General features: G+C 42.0%; 1 protein-coding gene across 1 annotated transcript in view; it reads left to right on the plus strand.

The window, feature by feature from the left end:
- LOC121949058 (contactin-associated protein-like 5) overlaps nucleotides 1–20167 on the plus strand; it is a 193431-nt gene that overhangs the window by 150574 nt on the left and 22690 nt on the right. The window contains exons 17-19 of the mRNA XM_042494651.1: nucleotides 14406–14576; nucleotides 15360–15575; nucleotides 17207–17443. Of these exons, the coding sequence (XP_042350585.1) occupies nucleotides 14406–14576; nucleotides 15360–15575; nucleotides 17207–17443 (624 nt within the window). The remainder of the gene's footprint in view (nucleotides 1–14405; nucleotides 14577–15359; nucleotides 15576–17206; nucleotides 17444–20167) is intronic.

Consider the following 20167-nt stretch of genomic DNA (forward strand, 5'->3'; position numbering starts at 1 on the left):
GGTCCAAGTCATTCTGTCAGATGTTTATCACAACACAGGGTTATATAATGGCTTTACCCAATGTTCGACCAGTTGGTTATCTCAGCAGGGGAGGCAATACAATGGTTGTTTGGTATTGCTTGGGTGATCCCAGGAGGTCGTTCAGATGCCCTACATCCTGTGGTATGCTGATGGGACCTTCGGAGTGCTTACCTTCCACCATATGTCAGGATGGAGGGTGTCAGATACTGACACTTTCCCGTGGCTCAAAAAGGCAGAGCGTGTTTACAGACATCCCCAGGGAGTATAAGTTAAGTTAATTAACAACCCCCTGTTGGATGTTTTGGGTTCGTAAAACAGTGTCTCTTGACGTGTCCCCCACTTGCCCAGGGGACATTGAGCTCTGGAGTTCCTCAGAGGGACAAATGTAATGACCACGCCAAGGCAGTCCACTACACTCTGCATCTCATCCCCGTCCTGTTTATTCTGGGTCTATTTGGTGTGTTGAAAGAGTTGAAAAGAAATTAGATAATTGAGCCAAACGGAAGAGGATTACAGCATTTCCAAAAAGTGCTGGATGACATGGCCAAAAAAGTTATCACAATAAAAATGTTCATGTCAGTTGACATTGATGATGAACACTCAATCAACACTAAATCTCAAATTATTATTTATTTCAACTCTAAAGGCCAATTTTTGCTCCTGGGTGGGTGTTGCAGAAGTAAGACTATTCTAAAATGTATTGCCAGAACATGAAAAACATTTATCAAACAGAAACATTTCATTAATCTGAGGGAGACTGAAAGTTATCATAATCATAAGCAGACAAAGAAATCTTAATTCTGGTCATCAGGTTGTCGAACATTTTAAGGTTTTGTTAGTGTTTTAACCTACAATGTCAAACAAATAGTCCAAATCTGAACCAGAGTCAGTATTTCCAGTGCAAGTTTGAAAAGTTCATTATATCATTTCTGTCACTCAGTCTCTATATCAGAATAATAACAAAGGATGGATGATGACATTGTGAAGAAGTTTGGAATGATTTATTACAGATGATTTATTACAGTCTATTATACTCACTCGCCACTTTATTAGGTACACCTGTTCAACTGCTTGTTAAAGTCAGAAGTTCTAATCAGCCACTCACATGACTCAGTGCCATTAGGAATGTAGACATGATCAGAATGATCTGCTGAGGTCCAAACTGAGCATCAAAATGGGGATGAAGAGTGATTTAAGTGACTTTGAATGTGGCATGGCTGTTGGTGCCAGAATATTTCAGCAGCTGCTGATCTACAGGGATTTTCAACGCACAACAATCTCCAGGGTTTACAGAGTCCAAAAACAGAAACTATCCAGTGAGCAGCAGTTCTCTGGGTGAAAATGCTTTGTTGATGCCAAAGGTCAGAGGAGAATGGCCAGACTGGTTTAAGCTGGCAGAAAGGCAACAGTAAGTCAAATAACCACTTGTTACAGCTGAGGTCAGCAGAAGAATCTCTGAACGCACAACCTGTGGAACCTTGAAGCAGATGGACTACAGCAGTAGAAGACCACATTGTGGTGCTACTTCTGTCAGCTAAGAACAGGAAACTGAGGCTACAATTCACACAGGCTCACCAAAATTGGACAAAAGAAGATTGGAGAAATGTTGCCTTGTCTGATTAGTCTCAATTTCCGCTGCGATTTTCAGATGGCAGGGTCAAAATTTGGCGTAAACAACCAGAAAGCATAGATCCATCCTGTCTTGTATTAAAGGTTCAGGCTGCTGCTGCTGGTGTTATGGTGTAGGGAAGATTTTCCTGGCACACTTGGGGCCCCTTAGTACCGACTGAGCAACGTTTCAATGCCACAGCGTACCGGAGTATTGTTGCTAACCATGTCCATCCCTTTATGACCACAGTGTACCATCTTCTAAAGTGCCTGGTTTGCTCAGGTAGAAATCATTTTCACAGACAAAGAAATGCGTTAAAGTTTAAGTCATTTTACATTTAGTCCTGTTTATTCATGTTATGTCTCTTCATTCTGATGAAACAACTGCGAGTCACATTAGTTACAAAAACCCAGAGCCCAGTGCTGTCATCTGTGCTCACAACAATCCCATGTTCCTGATGTTCCTAATCTGTTTTGATGTTACCATAGGGGGTAGAGACCAATACTTAGTAAGCCTGGCTTTTCCTTGGTTTCTAGTAGTAATGATAACCTGGTGCTTATCATGATAACTAACAGCAAATATGTGGAAACACTCAAAAGCAGAAACAGGAGTAGCCGCAAAATCAACACAGCAGCAGTTTACTCAGATAATCTAAAGCACTTTATTTGGAGATCATAGTAATGTGAGCACAGCTGAAAAGTCAGTAATAATCCCTGATTACACAGGAAAACTGTAGACACACAAAAGGACAGCAAATGCAGAGATGAAAATGAAGGCTAATACAACTTAAGGAAAACCACAGCTTCAAAAACAGTCACCTTTAAATATCTCCACACTGACACAAACATGTTGGACGTTTTTCCCCTTGGTGTCAGTTCTTGACATCACCTTTATATTCCACGTGGATCCGTCTGTTAGGTTGTGTGTGAACTTCCTGTGCCTCCAGAATGCCGATATGCTGTTTAAATGGAGGGAGAAGCAGCCGTCCTCACATGTCGGAGGGAACGTGACAGAAAAAAAAATACCTCCTGAATTAAAAACAGGCTCTTCTCTTCCAACTTTGTTAATCAATTCGTTTTGCCTTTACATTCTTTTTTTTTTCTTACAGAGAAAAAAAATAGAAAAAATGAAATATTTTTAAATTGGCTGTAGAGAACCCATTTTGGGAATGTCTCCCAATTTACTACATCATTGACAGTGTAGCGGATATTAATAACTACGTAAAAATTTGGACTTTGCACTCGTTAAAGTAAAAGGGGCACCATTCTCCATTCAGGAAAAATTATCTTAAATTATGACAGCGTTATAACATGTCATCATTCTAATCAGTCTCACAATCCGTACAGTTTATCCTGTATACATTGATCTTGTTTCTCTCATGAAATAATATTCACAGACAACGACTTGGCGAAAGTGAAGCCTTTTTATTTCTATTATATAAAGTGATAATAAAACAGAATAAGAAATATGGCATATAAATGAGGTTAAATCAAGAAAAGGGAATAAGGTAATGTAACTTGTATTCAGGTGATGTAAACAATTAATTATAGATGATAGTGGGGAGAGACGTGTAATCTTATGGAGCGGGGATGCTCGCTGAACAGTAATTTAATATTCCGTAATTTAATTAGAACATCGCTATACGACATCAACTCTGATTGTTAGAAAATGTTACTTTGCCTACTTTTGCCGACTTGAACAGACTTCTCCTGGGAGGCCCAGATCGTCGCTTTGCTCCGGTAGAGGGCTGCTGCGCGTCTTCCAGACGAGGTGACCCACTGAAAGGCGGCGGCGGCAGGGATGATGGAGTCGGTGTGCGGCGGATTTTAACTGGCCTCAGTGTTCGCCTCAGCGAACCGGTAAAAGTCTTTGAACAAAGTCTTTAAGGGCAGGCTGCGGATGCTGACAATTTTGTACAGCAGTAGTTGCCTTCAGATCCGTGGCAGAGTTGACAGCGGATCGCGGAATGTCCTTCTTCAATTAAACTCGCAGTAGTAATCAAAGAGTAGTCCCGTTGGCCTGACGGAGTTACTTTGGACTATTATCTTGAGCTTAATTGAGATGAAATAAACAAAACGTCTTTGCTGACCAAAAAGGCGATAAAAAAACGAACGTTAAAAGAAAAAAGGGAAAAGCATATTCAACGTCTTAACGTGCAGTGCGGTTCTTCTTGTAAACTCTTGGAACAAAAGTAAACTTTGGGTGAGCGAGAATCGAGTGAAGAGTTGAAAAACGGATCCGAAAAAGAAAAGAAAAGTAAAAGAAGAGAGTCTGCTGAGCTCTCACTCAGTTTTTATCTCTGAACTTTTGGGACGTGCGAATAGGAGGCGGGGTTTAGCAAGCCTTCACGCTGAGCGATCGCGCAGCTGGCATTTCTATTCTTATAAAATATTTAATGCAATTTAGGAGACGTCTATTTCTCGGTACTTTATGATGAAATACGCGACCTAATCCTTCGTGTGTGAATTCACGCATCTCATCACCACTATGATCTCATCACAGTCAATTCCAATACCTGTTAGAAGATCTTACAGAGCAATTCGTAACATAACACATGACTCTAAAAGCCTTCTTGTTCAATTGGATAAATGACCATACATAACATCACATTCATACCATTGGTTCTAACAACTTGGTGATTATTTGGATATATAATTACCATTTCCTCTATCATTATACAATGAATACAAAACAAGACGTAACTACAAAGTTGGTTACAAACTCACTAATAACTAAGGCCACTAGATGGCAGTATAGCTCCATTAAAAAAGAAAAAAAAGAATAAAACTTACTTTACCTAACTCATTCAAATTGCATGAGATGAAAAGAATGGGAGGTGCTCCTATCTGTTCACTGAAGCATGGAGACAACCTCACCCCCAGTCATAAAGGTTGAGGAAAAGGTGAAATTTTAACTTACAACCTTGGTCCAAGATATTTTGTCAGATGTTAATCACAGCACAGGGTTGTATAATGGCTTTACCCAATGTTTGACCAGTTGGTGATCTCAGCAGGGGAGGCAATACAAGGGTTGTTTAGTATTGCTTGGGTGATCCCAGGAGGTCATTCAGACGCCTTACCTCCTGTGATATGCTGATGGGGCCTTCGGAGTGTGGAGTGTTTTTCTTCCCACCATATGTCAGGGTGGAGGGTGCCAGACACTGGCCCTTTGCTGTGGTCTCAAAGACAGGGAGTGTTTGCAGACATCCCCAGGGAGTATAAGTTAAGTTACTTAACAACCTCCTGTTGGATGTTTTAGGTGCGTAAAGCAGTGTCTCTTGACGTGTCCCCCACTTGTATAAGGGAACTCAAGACCTAGAATTGACCCTTCAGAAAAGGAGATTACAGATACCAGTCCAAGGCAGTCCACTACATTCCCCCACTCGATTCAAGGTGAGGTGTCCAGGAACTTTGGATCGTCATGGTGCAGGCAGTCCTTGGCTGGGAAGAACAGGTAGTATAGCAACAGTTCCTACAATCAAAGTGAACATTGGGTAAAGTCATTATATAACCCTGTGTTGTGATAAACATCTGACAGAATGACTTGGACCAAGGTTGTAAGTTAAAATTTCCCTTCTTCCCTAATCTTTGTGACTGGGGGTGAGGTTGTCTCCATGCTTCAGTAAACAGATAGGAGCACCTCCCATTCTTTTCATCTCATGTAATTTGAATGAGTTAGGTAAAGTACGTTTTATTTCCCTTTTGTTATAATGGAGCTATACTGCCATCTAGTGGTCTTAGTTATTAGTAAGCTCGTAACCAACTTTGTAGTTATATCGTATTTTGAATTCATTGTATAATGTTAAAAGTAATCCTATATCTAAGTAATCACAAGTTTCTTAGGATCCATGGTACAATGTTATGTTATGTGTGGTCACATATTTCACAAAATTGAGCAAAGGATCTTCAGAATCATGTGTTACGTTATAAATTACTTTTAGGTCTCCTAACATGCATTTGAAGTTACTGTGATGAGACTATAGTGATGAGGAGATACGTGAATTTATACACCACGGGTTAGATCGCGTAATTCGTCATAAAGTTCAGAGACATAAATGTCTCCTAAATTACATTAGGTCTTTTAGAAACTTATACCAGATGCGCGATCGCTCGGTGCAAAAGTTCGCTAACTCCGCCTTCCATCCGCACCCCCAAATCGAAAGATAAAAACTGAGTGACTCTCTCTAAAAGTCAGCTCAGAGCTCTCTCTCTCTCTCTCTCTAAGCTCACTCTTCTCAAGGCTTCTCCTCTTCTCTCTTCTGAAGTTTTTTTTCTTCGCTCCTTTTTACCGCGGTGCGTCTCGTGCATCCGCGCTCTCGCAACTTTTCTTTTCTTCAATTTTATAAGCGGAGCCGCAACAGCTCACCAGAGCTTTGCTGAACTTTAACTTTTGAAGCCATTTTCTTTTAAATCTCTTTGACGCTTTTCTTTATACCAGTTTTTGGTCAGTAAAGACACTTTTGGTAATTCGTTTTTAAGTAAAATCAAATTAATAATTTAAAGTGACTCCCTCAGACCAGTGGGATTACTTTGATTATTTCTGCGAGTTTTAATTGAGAAGGACACTCCGCGATTCGCCATCAACTCTGCCACGGATCTAGAAGCAACACCTGCTGCACAAACTATCAGCATCCGTTGCCTGCCCTTAAGGACTTTGTTTAAAGACTTTTACCGGTTCGCTGAGGCGAACACCGAGGCCAGTTAAAGACCGCCGCACACCGACTCCACCTGCCCGGCCGCCGCCGCCTTTCAGCGGGTCACCTCGTCTGGAAGACGCGCCGCAGCTCTCCCCTGGAGTGACGCGAGGACCTGGACCTCCCCGGAGAAGTATAATCAAGTCGACAAAAGTAGGCAGAATAACATTTTCTAGTGATCAGAGTTGATGTCGTATAGCGAAGCTTTAATGCCAAATTTCTAAATTCTACGTCACCGTTCAGTGCGCATCCACGCTTTAGACGGTCACGTATTTCCCCCACTATCATCCATAATTAATTATTTACATCACCTGAACATACATCACGTAGGTTCCCTTTTATGTGTTCTCTGTCCTTTTATATGTCATACTATTTCATCTATTTACTCTTCATTTTATTAGTCTAAATAAATTATCCTCATTTATCGCCAAGTCGTTGTCTGTGGATATTATTTCATGAGAGAAACAAGATCAATGTATACAGATAAACGGTACAGATTATGAGATTGATTAAAGTAATGACATGTCTTAACACTGTCACAATTTAAGATTTAATTTTCTCCTGAATGGAGAATGGTGCCCCTTTTACTTTAACGAGTGCAAAATCCAAATTTTAACGTAGTTATTAATAACCGCTACATAATTGGTGCCGTCCGCGTGAGGCGTATAGTATATCAGTGTTTCTCTTATGAATAAATATAAACAGATCATCCTTGGCTGATAATGTGAAATATTAGTGATTTTTTTTTCAAAGTAAAGTCATGACGCCTCATTATGATCTCATTTGATTTTAAATGAATTTACTCTGTCTGCTGTCCGCTGGTAATCTTGAAAGCGCATTGCTTGATTTTCTTTGTGGTCTGTGTGTGAGCGTTAAGCATTGACAGCGCAACTCTTGTGTGTATATGACTTACACTTCCTGCTTAAAGAGTAAATTATAACAATGTGGACGCACGGCGTTATACATGAGCTCTTTACAACTGTGTAACTACAGTAACTCTCTTGCCCAGAAGTGGCATTCGTGTAGGCTACCGATAACCGGGTACGCCGAATCTGAAACAGTGGAAAAACGCTGTGTTGAAGCTTCTGTATAGCTTTGTGCTATTTGTAATTTGCATGCAACGGCGCATTTGTGCGCTCAGATTTAAGGCCTTTTGGTAGGTGACGGTGACTGCGTGTTCCAGAAGCCGAACATCCTGCTCTGAGCTCGGGGATATTACGCCGCGCGTTCCGGCTAATTTTCCCTGCCTCAGCCCCTCGGCGCTAGCTTGTTAGCTTAGCTACCTAACCGTTAGCAACTGCCAAATCGCTGGTAGTAGAGGTGTTTTCGCGGTGCTTGAGACCGCGTCGGGGTATAAATACCCTCGCTGTTCAAACGAGTAAGCTTAGTCTGCTTGTTCTGAATGTCCCAGAGCGGACCTCTGTGTGGTTTGTAGTTACTGAAGTGGCTCAAACTTTGTTGAAACCCATGTGGTTCAGTAGCCCAGTATTTGAACTGGCTGTTTGTCTCATAGCTGGCTGTGTTGACAAGTTGTTTGCTCAGTGTCCTGAGCGAAACTGTGTGCTTCTCGCCTGAGCAGGTGAGGGCATTCATGTGGGCGGTGCCGGGAGTCGTCACGGCTGACGTAACCTCCCCTGGACGCCACAGCCCTCTCTAAAGAGAGAAAGAGTGAATAGACCGCAATCGCGACATCGTGTGGCCGTTTTGGTTAACTGAAACTTGAGGAGTGATTATTCAAACTGTGCATGCATATAACCGACTGGTGATGAATTTTCACTTAATGAAGTTTAACACTGCAAACTTTGCAAAGTAAATTGCAGAATTTAACCTTGCCACTCACTCACTTATATTAGTGTACTAATCCTATGCTAATTCACTTTCTCTTTCTTAATCTGAGTCTTAAAGTTATAACACTTTTGACTTTGTATTATATTCTCAAACACAGTTACAAATTAAGTCAAGTGTATACACCTCATTCACTTTTCTTAAATTTTGTGTTTGATTTATGATCAATTTAATGTAATTGATCAAAAATTTAACAACTGACTAATTTAACTGACTGAGTTAAAGTTAAATTTCCCCCTTATAATTTGGTTTAACTTTGTCCTCAAGGTGGCTGCCCCCAGATGTGTATCTTCTGTTAGTCTGCATTGCCTCTAGCACTTACACTATAAACAATTAACCTCTTTTGGTTAATATTACAGCAACCTGGTACCTCATCGAACAAAGAATTCATTGAATTCTGTTTGTATTTTTAATCACTACTAATCAAACACCTATGATAAAATAAAATAACACAAAATATAACCTGATTGCCTGCAAAACTCAAAACAATGTTTCTTGAATTAACGACGGAGGCCCTGACTCACCCATTAAAGGGAAAAACACTGACCAAAGTGTTGGGTAGCTTGGCCTCAGTGTTGACTGCACGGCTCAAACATACACACAGCAACTGCTCGAGCAATCAGCAGGTAAGCTGAAATCACGTGTACAACAAACTGCACAACTGCAGAGGGGATCAAGGCTCCTCCAATGGCAACTTGGAGCACCCCAACGAGCTTCAGCAGAAGCAGAGGCACATGTAGATGACTTGAAGGCTCAGCGTGACACACCAGAGGAAAAGAAGATCAAATTGAAAGATGAGATTCAAGAGCTGGAACTGTCACTCCACAAAAAGGAATGGGAGCTAGCTAAGACACAACATCAGCTCGAAAAGGTAAATCAAGCCTGTGATGAGTCAAATCATCAGCTCCAGCGTGCAATAGAGCACATGGAAGACCTCAAAGCTCAAAACAGGGCCTACTGCTTGCACTCTGAAGCTGACAAAAGGGAGATGCAGCTCATGCAGCAGCAACTGACCAAAGCCGAGGATGTGGTTAAGCAGGCCCACCAACAACAGGCAAGTAGAGAAGGAGAGCTGGAAACCCTTAAAAGAGAACTGCGATATTCTCTTGCTATAGGTCGGAACCGACAGACAAATCTTGATGAAGCTTTGCAGGAAGAGAAGAAAGACAAGCTACTCACCAAGGGAGCTCAAGAAGGCTCGCCTTCGCTACTCTTCTCCCCCATCCGACTAGACCCTCTTTTGGCCAACAGGGCCCCACCTGATTCACCTAGAGTGGCTCCTCCCTTGTCAGGAGTAACTCCGCCTCCACAATCTTACCTGCCTTCAAACTGGCAAACCTCTTTGAGTCTTTCTGATCGAGACCTAGATAAGATTGCTCGAAACATACCACGCTTTGAACCTTATCCTGGTGGCTCCCATGACACCACAACTTACTTGAATGACATCGACTTCTACTTGCGAAAATTCCCCAACGCTACGATAGACAACAGGCTGTACCTGATCAAGGTGACTTCCAGTCGCAACGTCAGCAAGTTCATTGAGCGGCAACCTTTCCAGGTTAGAGCTAACTATAGGTTGCTCTGAGACGCCTTACAAAAAGAATTTTCGGATCCAATAGCGCAGACCGGCTTGGCTGCTGCCATTGCAGTTAAGCAGGGGAGGCAAAAATCTCCCCAACAATACTATTATCGCCTCTTTCAGGCATACTTTGGTTCCCGAAATGAACCTGGGATGGAGGAGGACATGAACTTCAAAACCCTCTTTGTGCAGAACCTCCATCCAAATACTAGTAATCAACTAGATGTCTTGGCGAACCCGCATACTGCAACCATCCAGCAACTACGCAGCCTTGCTGCGCTGGGATTTGCAAGACAAAGGCAATCCTATGCTAAACAGGCAGAGTCCACTACTATCTTGAGTATAGACAGTGACTCTTTGAAGCTGGAAGATGCCCCCAGTAGTGGAGAGCATAATGCAGCTGCATGCCCTCTCCAAACTGATCAGTCCTCTAAGGAACAGAAACGGTCTCTGATCCAACAAACTGATCAAAGTCGGAGAAACCGACATAAATTTCGGGACCGGTCCCCTCGGCATCAGCAGAGGTCGAACCGTCAGAAATCCACAAACGGTGACAACAAAGAAACCTCCCAATGGAAGAGTAACAACACAGGAGGTAAGTTTAAAACATCTCAATTTAGTCCAGAAGATCTTAAAGCCATCCTGCATCTTATCGACAAGAGGAAAAGAGAGAAAAGCAGGAAAGCTAATTTTCTCCCCATAACAGCAGTAGCCCCTACGCCTCTTCAGTCAGATCGCCTTGCAGACCAGCCCAACGCGGTGGTCGAAGAGCTTTATTTGGACCCTGGTGAACCTGAGCCCACCTCCTCACAGGGCCAAACACCAGTAGCTCCAGCTAATAGACTAAACGGATCTGAAAAGGGGGGTGAGAAATCAATCCCTCCTGGCACAGTCTTGACAGTTCAGCTTGACTCGAAAGATGAGTCCCTTGATGAAGATGCATCAGCTATACAGGTTGAACCTCCTTATCAACAGTTCTTGTGCCGTCTCACTGAGCAAGGCGCTGCACGAAAACTTTACTTGCCCATGATACTTGAAGACACTTTCGTGTATGAAGCTCTCCTTGATACAGCTGCAGACATAACCTTGATGTCATCAACACTGTTTGATACACTGTTAATGACAGTACGTCAGTCCAACAGGGACTTAAGACTCCAGTCCTGCTCTCTGAATATCCAGCCGTATGCTCCCACAGGTACTACACTGACATCCATGACCATGGTAAAACTGACCATTGGCTCGATGAGTTTTATCCATCCCGTGTACGTGTCTTCGCTTAATGCAGTTCCCCTTCTCATCGGCAAGGATCTCCTTAACCGTTTTGAACCACTGATTGACTTCCAACGCTTGGAACTCTGGGCACGGGTTCATCAACCTCTGCCAATTCTTTGTCCCAAAAATACTGTCGCTCAGTGCTGCTTCCTTGAGACCAAGGCGACAAAAATTTCTGGTCAAAAGATGAGCATTGAAACAGACCACCTGCCTGTGTGGAAACGCAGCAGTTTCATCAGCTCAGATAGAAAACCGGACTGGAATAAGGTCATAGGTCACTCTAGTGCTCCTGGTCAGGACAAAGAGTTCAATGACTAAACTGGCACTTTGGCCAAACAGGCTGCCCTCGATGGAACGCTTTGGCACTTCGACCACAGACGAACTCTCACCTGTGGTATACCAAATCAAGGTTACCAAAGGACAGGGGAAATCAAGTCTTAAATGGGTTTATCCCAATCAGATCAAACCACACAAGTGTCCCATGGGACTTGAAGGACATAGCAGCATCCCAATACAGTCCTAAGAAAAGCAGACTTCTATAGTTGTTTGTTAGCAAAACAGAGGAAGTTTTATACTTGTCCTGTAAGGTCAATTGTAGCAGATATTGTGAGAGTCTGGTATTTCTTTGATACTTTGAAGTTGATCTAAAGTTTCTTGGGTTGATTTGTTTACAAGTGGGGGTGGTTCAGCACCCACTGGTGGCAAGTTCATGTGGTCTAACCTATAACGGTTTAGCTGATGCAGTCTTTAAGTAGATTAGTAAATTTGCTTTATGTTAGATTGCTGTACTTTTATTTCAATGATTTGAAACACATAACTGTAAGACATGCAAATTTCACTGTTCCACGACGAACTATCCTTTTCATAACCTTAAAAGCTCTGACGTGTCCCTGTCCATGCAAGGTGTTATGCCAAAAACCTTTGGTAATCAATTAGTGTAAACAACAATTGTTCAAATGAGGACAAATGAGGCTCATTGACCTTTTATATTTTTCCTGTTACTATTCATCATGTTTTTTTTATTCACCAAGTAGATTTCATCATCCACCAGAATAAACATTGATCAATAGTATAGGAAACACTATATCACAAAGACATCAACACTGATCATGGAGATTGTTGTTATGCCACCTGTTCTTCCTAGCCAAGGACTGACAAATTCTAACGTAGTTTTTAATAACCGTTACAACATCCTACTAAAATAGAGGGAAGAAACCATATCGCTGCTTTGTCAGTGGACTTCCGTGTCTACGTATTACGCTCTAGGTATCCTACTGTGTCATTTTTTTTGTCACGGGATGCCACTACCATGATGTCAACACAAGCACACGGTGGGATGACATGGCAACAAAAGCCAGGACATCAACAAATGCACATGCAGGCATGGGTGGTTAGGACTGCGCAGCAAGGGCACAGATGGTTAGGTTTAAGAGATGGAGGCATATGGTTAGGTGTTCAATAACGTTCAGATGGTAACACCGGAATCATCCAAATATGATGTTGCTACAACAGGTTTTCCTGTGCCAGCGTATAATAACACCTTGACCGGTTCTGTCAGGCAGCGTTCTCAGCTGATGCCATCAAGCTGTGTTTCATGTGGCAGCAAAAGTGGGGTTTGTTTGGCAACAAGATCATATGCCATAAGCACTGAGAAATCAGCAGTATTTTACAACTTCCAAATGAGGGCGGGCTGGACAGGGCCTCAATAGTTATTATATTGGTTTGTTATAGAGCTGCAACAACTTCAATTAATTAAAATCAATTATAATAAATAATTAGTGGGCTCTATATAATGATACATGGCACCCACTGAGGCACCATCTGCTAAAAAAGGCTGTCATCTCCTTTGTCTCTAGAGCAAGTTTCTGGATAAAGAAATAAAGGATTGTCTCTTAATGGCATGAAATATTCTTCAACAACGTTAGTGTAAAATCCAGTGTCTCTCAGACCTAATTTTAGCTATTTGGTGTTGCTGTCTCTCCCGTCGAAAAACACACAAATATGGTTTAATTTCATAACAAATGTGATGGAGAGTGATGCTTTCTGTCTGTTTTCTTTTTGTTTTGTGCTGGAGCAGTGTAGCTGCCAGGCCTCCGAAGTTATCAAATGCTTAATAAACGCTTGATAAAGCTAACTCGTGCTCATATTGAATCATCACAAAATGAAGAGAAACACATGGAGGTATTTCTGTCTGTTTTCAACGTTTGGTTTGAATTCACCTGTAATCATGTGCATGTCTGTCAAAACTGATGCTTATCTGCCAGAGACAGCAGACTGAGATAACACTGATTAACTGAATAATGAGTTGAACTTATCTGATACATTTAAGTATAATGTAAAGTTATGGAGTTTTTGGAATATTTCATGTCATTATTCAGAGACCGTCTGAAAAGAGTGGTGAAAAAATGAGTTCCCTCGTCTTAAAGTTTGTTTTTTTAATGGGTTTTCTGTAAAATACCTTAAATAAGGTCTGTGGCTAACACAGGCTAAAGATATGTAGACGTTTTGTTCTGCAACATAAAATGTGGCCGCTTAAACACAATTTTTTAACTTTTAAGGTTTTACTCGTCTCAACTTGTTGCAGTTGCAAACGAGTGGCTAAATGGGACCACAGTGTTTGTCAGGGACGCTAGACATCATCACACATGACAGAAATTCATTAAATCCACTTATCTGCCTTTACAGCCTTACAGAGTTGCACTTGAAGATCTATCTCTTCATAATATTTTTCGATTGTGTTTTAATGTGTTTTTACAGTGTTTGTAGTTGTGACGGTTAAGTCATGCAACCACGATGTAGTTCATGTATAGCCTAACAACAGCATTTTGCTTCTGGCCATTTCATTTACACTTCAAAACACACAAAAGTGGTGTTCAGTTGTGAAGATTGAAGACTGAAGACAAAATGTGTAAGTGTCATAAACTTGTGTTTGTCACACAGCTTATTTTTGGCAATAATCGAAAATCCCTTTCAAAAAGGTTTTTGACAAGGGAATCAGTGTGATGCTAACTTCCTGGTTGACCTACAAAAATACATCATCCCTTCACCACACTATTTTTTTCTTTACAACAGAAACTTGAGCAATATCTGATCAAATATATTACATTTCCCTTTTATTCTCAGTGCATGGCTGAAACCGGAATGTCTTTGATTTAGATTTATATTATTGTCGTGGCCTTCTCTGGACTCTTGATCATTTATGATCATCATGATTCAGTTGTGTCGTTTGTCTGTTTTTGAATAAAATGTTGGCATTAATAGAATTTAGCCATTCTCTAGTTTGTCAGTCACTTGGTCCTGCTTAATGTCTGACTGAAGACTGAGACTTGCTCTCATCCTCCTCCCCCGAAGCCTGCTCCCATACTCCTCTTTGATTTTTCTTTCAGTGTCCACATGGAATGCAGCCTCCTTCCACACAGAGTCTTCCTCCCTCTCCTTCCCCACCCTGCAGGCCGAGCTCGCCTCTGACATCTCCTTCTACTTCAAGACCAACGCTCCTTCTGGCATCTTTCTGGAGAACCTGGGCTATGAACACTTCATCCGAGTGGAGCTCAGCTGTGAGTAAGAGCTCAGCAGACACCACTGACCACAATACAATTGATATCAAAAAGGACAGAGGAGAGTTTGAGCTGCACTACACCAAAACATCTTTTAATTTTGTGAAATGGAAACACTGTAGCTAACATCCTCTTTAGACATGGCATTGACATGCTTTTCTAGTGATCTCATCACAATTAGACAGTGCTAAATAGAGGTGTTAACAGCTACCAAGACACATTTCCCATTAAATCTCTGACTTCTTGTTGAGGTGGTCTGGGACACATTTGACCTATTGATGTATTAAATAAATCTGGATGCAGCGTTGGAGGTGGGGCCCCGTTCATTCCTATGAGAGCTGCTCACTGTGCATGAAGCAAAAAAAAACTCTTATTGCAGGTACAGAATCTGGGATCTACAGGCCCATAAGGCTTGTGCTCTAGAGACATAAAGCGGCTGAGTGTGCTGCTGAGCGGGTAACTTTCGCCGATGGAGTGACTGACTTCCAGTTTAGTGTTTTGCTAGCTTGAATGGCAGTCTAAAAAATGTAATCTTGCATCATGTAATCTACATCTAGACAGTGAAATGAGTAACTTTGCAGGGTTTTTGACACTCACAAAAAATTATCCACTGATTTACAGACGTCTCTTTCCTGATGTATGTCAAATTCTTTACAGCCTGATGCAAAATAAGCCTCTGTGCAGCCAGGAAAGGTCAAGTGGAACATAAAAAAACAAGCATAAGATTCAATCTGACCCAGCTGTCATGGTTGTGTGTGTGTGTATGTTTATGTGAACTCCTAGCTCCCTCAGTGTTGACTTTCTCCTTTGACGTGGGAAACAGTCCAGCAGTCCTAGCTGTAAAGTCCCACCTCCCCCTGAACGACAGGCAGTGGCACTACGTGAGGGCAGAGCGTAACGTGAAGGAGGTGTTGCTGCAGGTCGACCAGCTTCTCCGCTTTCTGAAGGCTCCAGCTGATGGACAGCGACGCTTACTTCTCAACGGCCAGCTGTTTGTAGGTACGTCTACCTCTGACCTGAGAGCAGAGGGATTCCAGAAAAATGACAAACACACCCACCCACCCACACACACACACACACACACACACACACACACACACACACACACACATACACACTATTTCTGTGGAAGTAGAGTGTGAGATCTGGAGGCTGTTTGCTGCTGCGGGTCCTGCAGATATATCTCAAATCTTTTGGCACCACCTACAGGTAAAAGTGTAGGAAATGCTCCCGACTTGTTCAGGATCCCTATCTGTGCAAGCAAGCAAAACCTTATTTATATGACATGTTTCATTCCAGGTGGAAGCACAATGTGCTGCACAGACTATGAGGTAAGTTGCAGGCACAAAACGAAGCTGTCAACTGACCCAAAAATGGAATCAAATGGAATCATTAAAAATAAAAATAAAAACTCATAAAATAATAAATAAGAAATAAGATGAAGAACAGACCAAAAAAGATACAAAGACATGTCAAAGTCAAAACCATCCTTTTTTTATTAAATAATGTAGTAATAGTAAAAGTATAAAAGAGGATAATACATATGAATTCAAATGAATTTAAGAATAAAAATAAAAGATGACAATTAAAAGATGATAACTGATAGTATGAGTTTTCTGTCATGACTTCTGAAGGATGGAGACACCTGTTAAAGCTTCAATCAGCACACGTCTAATATGAGTAAAAGTATGAGCATACAATTAAAATTGCAATTACAATGAATATGAGTACAATAAACAAGTACAACATAAATGAAGATGAGTAACAAGCAAAGACTACAAATGAGGACAAGTACAACAAAGACAAGTGTACGGGTCATCCCAGACAGACACAAGACTAAACGCAGACTAACTGACACAGAAAGGCAATCACATAGAAAGGCAATAGTATTTATACAATGCTATGATGTAGATGGTAAGTATCAATTACTAACATGTCAGGTACTAGACTTCTTTTGAGGAATGAGGCATGTATTTGTGTTGCTAAATTTACTGGCACTGGTCCAGTTTAGGTATCCATGGTCAAGCCTAATTTACAGGGACTAAGACTTCCCCATATATAGTTAGGTCTTCCTTGAAGTTGATAGAGTCTCGAACTAACTATGGAGGATGCATAATCATAAAAATACATACTAACAATAACACACAAGTAGATCCAACAAATAAGAAAGAATTAATAGATAAATGACTAAACCAGTAAAAATAAAAAACCTAAGTTCAAGTACACACACACACACACACACACATATACTGTAGATATAAATATAAGTTCTACAAATGGCAGTCTGTACAGGTAGGTTATTATAAGCTTTATAAACTGGAGAACTGACTCGGTTGCTTTGATGTTAATGGAAAGTTTGTTCCAAAGCTTTGGGGCTAAAATGTTAAAAGCATGGTCCCCTGCTGTTTTAAGCCTGGATTGTGGTACTTTTAATGCCACCATTAGGAATATTATCACATAATTCCAGTTAAGGAACTATGGCATAGGACTGGACCTATGTGCAAAGTTTAATTTCCTGCATGAGAAGGCAGATTTCCAGGTAGGAATAAGAGCATGGCGAAACAAGAGGGAGCAGCAGTAGAGGATGTGATGTGTGTTGTGCAGTAAGCAGTGTGTGATGGTTGTCCCAGGAGGAACAGCGTCTCAGCAGAGAGGCTTTCTGGGCTGCATCAGGACTCTGACCATCAACGGTATGACCTATGACCTGGAGGAGAGGGCCAAGATGGTGGCGGGGGTGAGCTCCGGTTGTCCCAGTTACTGCAGCGGCTCCAGTCTCTGCCACAACAGAGGGAGGTGTATCGAGAAGAGCAGCAGCTTCACCTGCGACTGCTCCCAGTCAGCCTACGGAGGACCCACCTGTCAGGAAGGTGAGAGTCACTGATCAGCTCACTTTCTTTATACAATGCAGACAAATAATATACAGATTATATTCGTCTTGAAATATTAATCCACAAAGTAGTCTTTAAGAACATGCTTTGTCCTTCATGTGAAATGTGTACGTTTAAAATATGAGGACAGAGCAGTATTTGTTCAGATGGCTGATAAGCTGGTGAGAATAAAACTGTGCTCTGAGCCTGAACATGAATGAATGAATGAATGATGGATCAATGTGTTCACACGTTTGTCTTAATGGCTGCTAAGCAGTTTGTACTTAAGTCCATTACTGTTACACTGGTGACCTTTGTAGAAGTGGCCTGTGGCCATGTGTTTGTGCTCTGCTGCTGAGTCTAGCAACAGTTATGTGTAAAAACTGAAAATACACTATGAAGGGCAGCTACGCTGTGATGTTGCTCATGTTCACGCAGTCATTCATTCAGCTGAATTTAAATGACGCAAATGCAGATTCAAGTGAGTATGTCAAAGATTTTTCATCCTCACAAGTTAAACATTTAAGCGTGTGCGGCCATGCTAGTTGCTTTGTGAGGCTGAACTTTGGCACAGTGGTACTTAATGCTAACATCGGCATGCTAATGTGCTAGTTATCAGGTACTGACTTTCAAAATTCTCAGACTTCTCCTTTAGATGTTAGCAAGGCTGATGACTTTAAAATTTAGTTTGGAGTGAGCTTTGGTATCAGTTAAGTGTTGGGATTCAAAGGACTGCGCAGATAATTTGTTTATTTGTACCACTTTAACTGGACATGTGCAGAGATCTCCCGTAAGTCCAGCTCTATTGGAAATGGTGGCTGAGACTGCATGTCCTCTGTTCTCTGAAACAAAGAGACAGCCATGTGCCTCAACCCCCAGGTGCTTGAACTTTGGCACCTTATGGTGCTTTTCCACTACATGGTACCGGCTCTACTCTACTCTCACCTTTTGTATTGGGTACTTTTCTGGGGGACGTTTTCCATTTGAAGATAGTGCCTCCTCAGTGTAGCTGGTTGTCATAGCGACGCTGTGGGATGCTGCCATGATGTCAGTTTCAACTGGGCACACATACGCACAGGGTTTGAATTACACAGTTACTTTCAGGGGAGTCCCATTCTCTAGTGTGCACCACTTAACACATAACATTCATAAATTGTGCGACAGTGTGCGGTCAACCGCTGTGTCCCAGTTCTGGGTCTGCATCTTTCAGAGGACGCAGCCTACGCGGTCTACAGAGGCAACTTTTCTGCTGTCAAGGCTCAAAGAGAGAGGGGGAAAAGTACTAAAACAAACAAAAGAAAGAAATGATGGAGCCAGAATTGTTGCTTTTATTTTTTTTTATTTATATTTTGCTGGAGGAGGAGGAGAAGCGCCTCTGTCGGTGTCTGGAGCTGATTTATCTCCAAGCAGCAGAGCCTTTCTCAGCACTCAGTGGGCAGAGCACTCCTCTGCTGGGGCAGCACAGCGGGGCTACAGCGCCGAGCTGGCTTTACATTTCCATAGCTAGTATGCTAGGTGGCTACATGTTAGCATTACTACTGTCAAGTATTATGAAAGAAATTATGAGGGTTTTAATGTCACTCTAAGTTTAACGTATCTGGTGTTTGATTTTCAAATGAGTAAAAACCCACATTAAAAGTGAAATCAGTACAAGTATTTTTGAAGATCGTGGGCACGCAAGGAATCTTGGGAATTGGAAGGTCGCAAAGGATAGTAGCGGTGCGTTCTCCAAAAAGAGGGATAAGGAGGCCGCATTTGTAGGCTGCATTTGAAGGAGCCTTTGAATTGGGACAGCCTTCGCGCAGCGTTGTGAGGTGATCGGCCTTTGAATATAGCCTCCGAAGGATGCATACCCTGAATTGGGAAACAGCTAATAACAGGGTCACTGCGAAAAAGATGTTGTGGAGTTACTACTTAAATGTAACTACTTATAGTAATTAAATTACAAAATAAATGTAATTGCAAACATTTACATCCATCCATTGTTTTCAGCCTATCCGAGACAGGGTCATGGGGGCAGCAGGCTGAGCAAAGCTCTCCCAGTGTCCCTCTTCCCAGCAACATTTTCCAGCTCCCCGAGGCGTTCCCAGTGCAGATGACATATGTAATCCCTCCAGCAGTTCTGGGCCTGCCAGGAACACCTCTAATCGGAGGCGCCCAGGGGACATCCTGATCAGAATGCCTGAACCACCTCAATAGACCCCTTTTGACCAGAGGAGCAGCTGCTCTGAGCTTCCTTAGAGTAGAGCTCCTCTCCTTTCTAAGGCTGAGCCCAGACACTCTGCAGAGGAAACTCATTTCAGCCACTTGTATCTGCGATATCATTCTTTCAGTCACTACCCAGAGCTCATGACTACAGGTTGGGCTCAGAACACAGATGGACAGGTGACACCAAACCTCCTGTCCATCTCACGTTCCATCTACCCTCACTAGTGAGCAAGACCCCGACATACTTGAACTCCTCCTCTTAGGGCAGTAACTCTCCCCCAACCCAGAGAGGACAATCCACCATTTCCCCGCAGAGAACCACGGCCTCAGATTTGGAGGTGCAGACTCTAATCTCAACCACCTCACAATTGGCTGCAAACCACCCCAGTGCATGTTGCAGGGTAAATCTGTTAGTTACTGAGAAAAACAAAGGTCATTAAATTACAGTGGAAAGGCAGATTATCTGCACATGCCTCATACAACAGTGAGGTTTTTTTAATAGAGAATCACTGGCAT

The sequence above is a fragment of the Plectropomus leopardus genome, chromosome 10 (assembly GCF_008729295.1).
Source record: "Plectropomus leopardus isolate mb chromosome 10, YSFRI_Pleo_2.0, whole genome shotgun sequence".
NCBI classification, from domain to species: domain Eukaryota; kingdom Metazoa; phylum Chordata; class Actinopteri; order Perciformes; family Serranidae; genus Plectropomus; species Plectropomus leopardus.